The following is a 9,770-nucleotide window of genomic DNA, read 5'->3' on the forward strand; positions in this document are numbered from 1 at the left end:
ATAAAATCCCTAGAGGCAGATGTTGCTGTCTCCATTTTACAGTTGGAAAACTAAGGCCTAGGGAGGTGAAGTACACAGGCACCCAGATAATAACCTAGGTAGTATCGCCATGTGCTATGTGGTGTGCACGGGAGCAAGGCTCTTAACTCTGATGCCATATAACTGTTATTGGTTCTACCTGGATATCTTTTTTTTTTTTTGAAATATATACATATTTTAAAATAGAGACGGAGGCCGGGTGCTGTGGCTCACGCCTGTAATCCCAGCGCTTTGGGAGGCCGAGGCAGGTGGATCACTTGAGGCCAGGAGTTTGAGACCAGCCTGGCCAACATGGAAAAATCCCCTCTGTACTAAAAATATAAAAATTAGCCAGACACATGCCTGTAATCTTAGCTACTTGGGAGGCTGAGACAGGAGAATCGCTGGAACCCAAGAGGCAGAGGTTGCAGTGAGCCAAGATCATGCCACTGCACTCCAGCCTGGGTGACAGAGTGAGACTCTGTCTTAAAAAATAACATAGGCCGGGCATGGTGGCTCATGCCTGTAATCCTAGCACTTTGGGAGGCCAAAGCGGGTGGATCACCTGAGGTCGGGAGTTCGAGACCAGCCTGACCAACATGGAGAAACCCCGTCTCTACCAAAAATACAAAATTAGCCAGGTGTGGTGGCACATGCCTGTAATTCCAGCTACTCGGGAGGCTGAGGCAGGAGAATCGCTTGAACCCGGGAGCCGGAGGTTGCGGTGAGCAGAGATCGTACCATTACACTCTAGCCTGGGCAACAAGAGTGAAACTCTGTCTCAAGAAATAAATAAATAAATAAATAAATAAATAAATAAATAAAAAAAAACAAATCTGATCATGTCACTGCCCTGCTCAAGGCTTCATTAGCTGGCTGTTGCCTCAAGATAAAGTCCAAGTTTTTTTTTTGTTTTTTTTTTTAAGAGACTGAATCTCCCTATCACACAGGCTGAAGTGCAGTGGCACAATTATAGCTCACTGCAGCCTCGAACTCCTAGGCGCAAGTGATCCTCCCTTCTCAGCCCCTAGTTATTTTATTTTTTGTAGAGATGGAGTCTCACTTTGTTACCCAGGCTAGCCCAAATACCTTAATATGGCCTTCCAGCCTATCATGACCTGACATCTATGCGACTTCCCCATCCTGTGTTCTTTTTTTTTTTTTTTGAGACAGAGTTTTGCGCTTGTCAGCCAGGCTGGAGAGCAGTGGCATGATCTTGGCTCACTGCAACCCCCGCCTCCCGAGTTCAAGTGATTCTCCTACCTCAGCCTCCTGAGTAGTTGAGACTACAGGCACCTGCCACCATGCCCGGCTAATTTTTATATTTTTAGTAGAGATAGGGTTTCACCATGTTGGCCAGGGTGGTCTTGAATTCCTGAGCTCAGGTAATCCGCCCTCCTCGGCCTCGCAAAGTGCTGGGATTATAAGTGTGAGCCACCACGCCCAGCTCTGTATTCCTCTCCTTACATACTCCTGAACTTCTTGCTATCCAAGGAATGTGCATCTCCCTCAGGGCTCAATTCCCTTCTCCAGAAACCTTTCCCTGACCCTCCTATTCTATTGGGCGCTCCACCTGTGAACTTTCATAGCAATATGTGAGTTCAGCACCCAACATTTATTGAGTGCTTACTATGTACCAGGCATTGTTCTAAGGTCCTTCCACTGTCTTATGAGGTAGGTACCAGTATTTTCATTTTACAGAGAGGTTAAATGTAACTGCCTACATGTTTATGGGCAACATGGAGGTGGAGCCAGGATCCTGAAACAGTTCTGCTTACCTGGTCTGAACTTTTTCTTCTTTTTCTTTTTTTTTTTTTTTTTTGAGTTGGAGTCTTGCTCTTGTTGCCCAGACTGGAGTGCAATGGGCAATCTTGGCTCACTGCAATCTCCACTTCCCAGGTTCAAGCGATTCTCCTGCCTCAGCCTCCCGAGTAGCTGGGATTACAGGCACTCACCACCATGCCTGGCCAATTTTTTGTATTTTTAGTAGAAACGGGGTTTCACTATGTTGGTCAGGCTGGTCTCAAACTCCTGACCTCAAGTGATCCGCCTGCTTTGGCCTCCCCAAGTGCTGGGATTACAGGCATGAGCCACCGCGCCCAGACTGGTCTGAGCTTAATCACTGGGCTGTATGGCACTTATTCCCCAGTCCCCACTGTTGATAGGCCTGTCTATCCCTTAAACTCCAGCCTCTTTAAGGGCAGAGCTGTGTTATTTTCCCTGTTTTGTCCCTAGCCCCAAGCAAAGGGCATTTACCTTGTAGGAATTCAATAACATGGGAATCATAATAATCAGAAATTCAAATACTTCCTGACCAGGCTTCTTTTTGTTGCAAGTGCCAGAAATCTAAATCAAACGGACTTAAACCAAAAAGGGATTTGTTAGTTCATCGAACTGGGATGGCAAAGCATGAACTGGAGGCCAGAGTCTCAGTTAATGCCATCTCTCCAACTCCCAGCTGTTTGTCTCTACTTGGCTTTCTTCCATCTGCAGCGGGCTCCCCCAGCAGCTGAGACTGGACTCCCTTCTCTTTTAGCAACCCCATTAGTAAAATAACTTTACTCTCTCCCAGTGATTAATTCCAGAGAACACCAGTTGAATCTGAACTACAGTTTAGACCTGTGACTGGCCCAAGGCAGGCCATGTGGCCATCTAGGGTACCAAACACCATGACCAAGGACCACACGGCAGAAAAAAACACATCCACCAGTTAGCATTTGAAACATTTCTTTTAGAGATAAGGTCTTACTCTGCTGCCTAGGCTGGAGTGATAACTTACTATAACCTTGAATTTCTGGCCCCAAGTGATCCTCCCACCTTGGCCTCCCAAGATGTTGAGATTGCTGATGTGAACCACCAGGCCCGGCCAGGATTTATTTATTTTTCTTTTAAAATTTATTATTTGAGACGGGGGTCTCACTGTGTTGCCCAGACTGGTCTTGCATTCTTAAGTTCAAGCAATCAATCTTCCTGCCTCTGCCTCCCAAACTGCTAGGATTACAGGCAGTGAGCCACCACACCTGGCCCTGGCCAGCATTTATTGACTAATTTCGTGCCAGGTTCTGAGCTCTGGTTTTCTCCAGTATCTGCTAACCTAGTGATTTTCAACCTTGGGAGATCTTCAGAACCCGGAGGGCAGTTTGGGGTCAAAGATTTGCCTAACAAGTTCCGGGTGATGCTGCTGCTGCTGGAAGGACCACATTCTAAGAACATCGCTCTAAATTTTGTTCTTAACCAGACCGCAGCAATGACATCACTTGGAAACTATTTAGAAACCAAAATAAATATAAATAAACAGACTGGATCTTAGGCTCCACTTCACACCTACCAAAAAGATTTTAATTTTACAAGATCCCAAGTGTATTTGTATGCATGTTAGATTAAGAAAAAACCTGGCCGGGCGCGGTGGTTCATGCCTGTAATCCCAGCATTTTGGGAGGCTGAGGCGGGCGGATCACGAGGTCAGGAGATGGAGACCATCCTGGCTAACATGGTGAAACCCCATCATTACTTAAAAAATACAAAAAAAATTAGCTGGACATGGTGGCGGGCGCCTGTAGTCCCAGCTACTTGGGAGGCTGAGGCAGGAGAATGGTGTGAACTCGGGAGGCAGTGGAGCTTGCAGTGAGCCGAGATCACGCCACTGCACTCCAGCCTGGGTGACAGAGCGAGACTCTGTCTCAAAAAAAAAAAAAGAAAAAACCCAAGAGGAGAGACCTAAGAGCACAATTATAGACATGAGGGGACCCAACTTCGAATCCCAACCCCTCCCGCTTCAGGCTTGCACAACCAACCAGCTGCTAACAGACCTGAAGGAGTTGGGTGCAAGGTTGGAGCACATCTGGATGCTGCTTATCTACCTTGGAGATCTTCCTGAAGGGCTTTGTGGGGCCCCTATCACTTCAACCTACTCTTCCACCTGCCGACCCTTGTGGGGACCCAGCTGGTCAGCAGGGGTGTTTCCTCCTAGGGGCTCAAAGGCTGGAGCCTTCCTCAGGCCAGGGGAAAGAGGCAGCCCAAGGGGCTGGGGGCTCGCTGGGGGATATGCAGCAGGAGGTCACTGTGCCCCCTTGGAGGTGGAGCTCCACAGGGACCTGGGCTAGAGCCTGGAGACCAGAGCTCAGATCTGAGTCCTGCCAGGGAAGGGGCATTTTTCCTGGCTGTCTCCCCAGGCCCTGGACCTGCTTAGGGTGACCTGAGCATTCTTCTTCAGGACAGAACATGGGTGGCTGTGTGTTGGGATCCCCCCACAACACACACGCTTGTTCTTTCTACAGCTATAGGAGTAGGTTTCAGCCTAAGGTCCGGCTTAGCCTCATCTGCAACACAGCTGAGGGAGCTCCAACATTCACTAACATTGCTGGTACACATCACCGACTCCATAGACAGGAGGCATTATTGTGACACTCATTTTATAGATGAACAGATGCAGAGTCATAAAATAAAGTACAAGGGAATAAATCTTTGTCACCCCACTGCTTGGCCCCACATCCTTAAGTTCCACCTCTGCCTACCCTGAGTACCTCCAACCCTAGTGAAATTACAACGCAACAACTTGTCTAAAAAAGGACAAAAATGCATTTATTTAATATACATCACAAGGGCTCAACCGAGGCTTAATTTAAAAGACAAAAACAAAACAAAAATACCACAGCTCAAGATACAGAGATCACAAAAAGGACAGACCATCTAAGGAAAAATTAAAAAGACAACACAAGGACAGGCTGGGCAGCCTGGGTCAGGGCTCCTGGCTGGTGACCTGCTTTGAGTAGGTTTCTTGCAGGTACTTCTTAAAAGCTGGAAGAGAACAGGCAGGTCTCAGTGAGTGATGGAGACAGGATGAGTTAATCTTTACTATTTATTATTTTTGAGATGGAGTCTCACTCTGTTGACCAAGCTGGACTGCAATAGCACGATGTCTGCTCACTGCAACCTCTGCTTCCTAGATTCAAGTGATTCTCTTGCCTCAGCCTCCCGAGTAGCTGGGACTACAGGTGCCTACCACCATACCTGGTTAATTTTTTTTGTATTTAGTAGAGACGGGGTTTCACCATGTTGGCCAGGCTGGTCTCAAACTCCTGACCTCATGTGATCCACCCACCTCAGCCTCCTCAAGTGCTGGGATTACAGGCATGAGCCACTGTGCCTGGCCCAGGATGAATTAATTAAGGTGGGCAAGAGGCAGCTGGACCAGGGATGCAAAGGTCGGAGGAGGTGCAGGAGGGGCTGGTTTCCCAGCCCGGCATTCTCCCTGCACTGCCCATCCAAGCAGCTCTCCTGGAAGGACTTGCTTCCAGTGAGACTGGAGGGCACAGGCAAGGCTCTCTACTAAGCAACCTCTTAACCTGCATTAATACGGAAGGGGTTAATCCCACCTTCCCCCTTTTTGAGACAGGGTCTCACTCTGTTGTCGAGGGTGGAGAGCAGTGTTGTGATCATACTCCACTGTAACCTCGAATTCCTGGCCTCAAGCTATCCTGCCTTGGTCTCCCCAGTAATTTCCCAAAATTATTTATAGCCAAAAATTTTTATTCTGCTATAAAACAATTGCTATTTTATAGCAAATAGGAGCACTGGGGCAGAAGCAGAAGTGGGTTGCTGCCAACAATCCACCCTGTCCCAACCAACCCGGTCCCAAGTCACTGGGCTCCTTTTGTTTGAGGGAGCCTTTGAAGGTTGGGGGAGGGATCACCCTGGGCTCAAGGACTGAGGACTCACCTGTGGGGTTTTTCCAGAGCTCGGCAGCATGCGTGTTCAAGGGACTATCAATGTTGGGTTCTGTGGGTGGAGAGAAAGAGAAGGTCAAGGGGGTAGAAGAGGCTGACCCCAGGGAGTCCTGACAGGTTCCCAAGTTGCATGGAGGGGAGGGGTGGTCTCTAAAGTCACCTCCTAGAAGGCTCTGGATGGAGAGCAGAATGGTCCTGACGTCATACAGGGCAGACCACTTTTCCTTCAGGATGTCCAGGCATATGTTACCCTGGGTGTCCACGTTGGGGTGATAGCAGGGCGTGAGAAACTTCACCGTGGGCGCATTGTAAGGGTAGCCACTGGGGAACTCTAGCGAGAGCTTATACCTCAGGTCTTCATATACCTGGCATTTGGAGAAACAGACGCAGAGTAAGCTCCAGCAGCAGCCTCATATCCCAACCCAAGCCCCATGCAAGGGGCTTGCTAGAATCTTGAGTTTCTCTGGGAGTGGACAGTAGACAAACTGTTGAGCTGCTTCTGATGCTCCTCACTGCCTTTTTAAAAAGCTTTTTTAGTTTAGTTTTTATTTTAGAGATAGGGTTTCACCATGTTGCCCAGGCCAGTCTCGAACTCCTGGACTCATGTGATCTGCCTGCCTCAGCCTCCCAAAGTTCTGGAATTACAGGTGTGATGAGCCACCGGGCCTAGCCTGATGCTTTCCTCTTACCTAGTGGAGACATCAGTGATTCTTTGGTCTAAGGATTGTAAATTGGCATCCTGTGCTTATTTCAATTAGAATATTAGTTGCTAATATGTAAAAATTAGGAGATTTGGCACAGATTTGGACTTCTGACTCATCTTAAACCTGATCTGCAGCAGTGGGAAGCTGCCTTCTTGAGATCTGTGCCCTCCTATTGGCCAAAGTCCTCACTTCATCCATTTCCTTGCTGTCTGTCCCTCTGTAAACATCAAAGATAGACAGCCCTGCTTTAAACCCACCCTCTTATTGCACAGACCGAAAGAACAAGGCCACATGGCTCAGAGAATGTGAACAGTCAAAGGAGGAGTGTCTTGCTCCGCCAAAGGCTTGAAGCAGAGCTCGCACTTGGATCTCACCTCCCACCTTTCCCCAGACTCACTCACCCATCCCAGCCCTACACTTACTGTTCCAGCTGCTCCATGGATGGTCCCTACCCATTTGAAAAGGTTGTCTGATTCAGGGAAGGCAGAAATCCCTTTATCGCCAGACATCTGGGGAGAAAACACATTTGCTGGAATGTGGAGTACACTTTTGGGCATAGCAAAGGTCAGTGGGTGAGCTTTCCCCTTAATCATATATATACACATACATATATATGTGTGTATATATATGTATGTATATACGTATGTATATGTATATATGTATGTATGTATATATATATATGAGATATAGATGGGGTTATCCCATCTCTACTAAAAAAATATATATTCACACACACATATATATATATATATATAGAGAGAGAGAGAGAGAGAGAGAGAGAGAGAGATAGACAGAGACAGACACACACACTCTCTCTGTCGCCCAGGCTGGAGTACAATGGTGCGCTCGGCTCACCGCCTCTGTCTTAGAGAGAGAGAGAGAGAGAGAGACAGAGACAGACACACACACACTCTCTCTGTTGCCCAGGCTGGAGTGCAGTGGTGCGCTCGGCTCACCGCAACCTCTGTCTTGGGGAGAGAGGGAGAGAGAGAGAGAGAGAGACAGACAGACACACACACACACTCTCTCTGTCGCCCAGGCTGGAGTGCAGTGGTGCGCTTGCCACCGCAACCTCTGTCTCCACGGTTCAAATGATTCTCGTGCCTCAGCCTCCCGAGTAGCTGAAATTACAGGCATGCACCACCATGCCTGGATAATTTTTATATTTTTAATAGAGACGGGGTTTTGCAATGTTGGCCAGGCTGGTCTCGAACTCCTGACCTCAAGTGATCCGCCCACCTTAGCCCCCCAAAGTGTTGGGATTATAAGGTGTGAGCTACCTCGCCCAGCCTCCCCTTAATCTCATCACTCTGATCCAAAATAAAGCAACCAAATTCATAGGCTAGAAATACCAAGAAGGGTGTGGAGTTGGGTGTGGGTAAAGCTTGGTTGGGGCTAGGAAGTAGGGACACACTGGACAGGGAGGGTCTTGTATGACTTCAGGGAAGTGTTTTAGAGATAACTTCGTGTTGGGGGATGGAATTGGGAGGAGGGACTGCTGGTAGAAATGGTGTAGGTGGGGTGTATGAACTTCTTCCCAGGAGGGAGCAAATTACATTTATATTTTACCCCTATGTCTAGCAAAAAAGCTGACGGAAGAAAGGAGGCTACTGAAAATTGGATGGAAGGCTGGGGTTCTGGGCACTTAGTCACTCACCATGAGGGTCATCAGCTCCTGCTGTAGCCTGCAAAAAGAGTATTCGGGGTTATCTGGGAGTCTGGATGGGCCAGGCCTCCATGGTGCATCTTCTCCCACCTGAATCTCAGGGGGAGCCGTCATGGAGGCGCCCTACATCACCAAGGTCAGGCTCAGCTCAGGGTACACTCACCAGATCCACAGGACGATCCTAGCGAGTCCTCACCCTCCCTAATTTCAGACTCTCTCGGGATGATTCTGGCATGTTCTTAATTCCCCAGGCTTTGGCGTCTCTTCCTTGCCCGACTCAACTTCTCCCTTCCCTTGTCACTGCCAAGTCACGAGGGTCCTTGTGCGTCTTCATCTAGGCCCACCCGGGAAGGAGCCTGGCAGCGCCCCTACCCTCCCATTCTCCTTCGGGAGAGTCTCAAAGAGCGGTTTGAGCTCCTGGCGTGTCCCCCATCTCTCAAATCTCACCCGCGCAAGGAGGTGGGAGTCCCGGAAGTCTCCGCCCTCGGCACCCATGCCCAGGGGAATGCCAGGCCCCGAGCTCCTGGCGTGTTCTCCTGCACCCGCAGATCTCCTGCTCCAGGAGGTGGCGGCGGGGGGGGTCCTAGAAATCTTTGCTCTGGGTACCAATGCCTAGGGCATAGCAGGCCCGGCGAGTGGTACGCCGCATCACTCACCTTTTGCCCACGGGACCCCGGGCGGCGCCCCCGCTCGGCTCAGCTCCTTTACGGGCGGCGGCGACGCTAGTGGCGGCTGGGTCGCGGTTTTGGGAAGCCATCCGGGCGGCGTTGGCAGAGAGACAGGAACTCGGAGAACACGACTGCAACTGCAGGGCTGCGGGGCCCGCCCGCCCGCGTTTGAATTGTAACCCTCTGGGAGCGTCGACCAATCAGCGGTTCGCTTGGGTTTGATCCAGCCAATGGGACGCTCCGGAGCGCTCTGTTGCTGCGCCACTGCTAGACCTACCCACTGACGCACCGCTATTGGGCGGCAGGATCCCGCTTCTGACAGCCGACTGGTAGACGAGGCTGCCATTAACTAACGAATCCGTAGCGGATTGGTGGCCTTTGGAAAACGCTAACCATTAAAGGGCCAAGAAAACGTCTACATGGGATGAACCCCCTCCTTAAGGCTACACGCGTTACTCCGCGTGGGAACACCCGGCACGCCCAGCCTTGATTCGATTTTCCTCGGGCAGGGAGTACCTCCAATCCTGCAGCACTGGTACTCTCCCCCCATTATAATCGTCTGGGCACCTTTGCTGCGTCCTAAGTATCTGAAAATTCCAGCGAGGGGAAAAACTAAAGGCTGATGGCCAGAGCAGCAGACTCCCTATTAGAAAACATAGGTTCATACATCTCCGCAGAGATAACAGAAAAAAAAAAAAAGACAACATTGGTTCAGGCCGGGCGCAGTGGCTCACGTCTGTAACCCCAAACACTTTGGAAGGCCCAGGCAGGAGAATTGCTTGAACCCAGGAGTTCGAGACCAGCTTGAGCAACAAGATAGGGAGCCCTGTCTGTACTTAAAAAAGAAAAAAAAAAAAAAAAAAAAAAAAAGGCTGGTGTGGTGGCACGAGCCTGTAGTCCTAGCTGCTGGCGAGGCTGAGGCTGGAGAATCGCTTGAGCCAGAGGCTGCACTCTAGCCTGGGCAACAGAGCAAGACTGTCTTCAAACA

General features: G+C 49.6%; 1 protein-coding gene across 6 annotated transcripts; it reads right to left on the reverse strand.

The window, feature by feature from the left end:
- Positions 1–4,573: 4,573 nt before the first annotated feature.
- UBE2C (ubiquitin conjugating enzyme E2 C) lies at positions 4,574–9,011 on the reverse strand. Of its 6 annotated transcripts, none has more exons than XM_055266055.2 (6): positions 8,771–9,011; positions 8,106–8,133; positions 6,871–6,957; positions 5,905–6,109; positions 5,737–5,796; positions 4,574–4,815 (listed from the first exon to the last, which is right to left on the reverse strand). In XM_055266055.2, the coding sequence occupies exons 1-6, from the start codon at positions 8,869–8,871 to the stop codon at positions 4,757–4,759; spliced, it is 540 nt and encodes a 179-aa protein (XP_055122030.1). In that variant the 5' UTR covers positions 8,872–9,011; the 3' UTR covers positions 4,574–4,756. The 6 variants fall into 6 exon arrangements, with proteins under 6 accessions (XP_055122030.1, XP_055122031.1, XP_055122033.1 ...); XM_055266056.2 differs by lacking the exon at positions 5,905–6,109 and adding an exon at positions 6,110–6,260 and having other exon boundaries at positions 8,771–8,967; XM_055266058.2 differs by lacking the exons at positions 5,905–6,109; positions 6,871–6,957 and adding an exon at positions 6,110–6,260 and having other exon boundaries at positions 8,771–8,966.
- Between the last annotated feature and the right edge of the window lie 759 nt (positions 9,012–9,770).

The sequence above is a fragment of the Symphalangus syndactylus genome, chromosome 24 (assembly GCF_028878055.3).
Source record: "Symphalangus syndactylus isolate Jambi chromosome 24, NHGRI_mSymSyn1-v2.1_pri, whole genome shotgun sequence".
NCBI classification, from domain to species: Eukaryota; Metazoa; Chordata; class Mammalia; order Primates; family Hylobatidae; genus Symphalangus; species Symphalangus syndactylus.

What these genes read in the sequence shown, in the direction of transcription:
- UBE2C (XM_063634231.1), bottom strand. Translation starts at nt 8,871, where the DNA reads ATGGCTTCCCAAAACCGCGACCCAGCCGCCACTAGCGTCGCCGCCGCC. An exon ending in CGGGGTCCCGTGGGCAAAAG is followed by an intron (nt 8,134 to 8,770) that starts GTGAGTGATGCG and finishes CTCTTTTTGCAG; the next exon opens with GCTACAGCAGGAGCTGATGA. An exon ending in CATCCAGAGCCTTCTAGGAG is followed by an intron (nt 5,797 to 5,904) that starts GTGACTTTAGAG and finishes CTCCACCCACAG; the next exon opens with AACCCAACATTGATAGTCCC.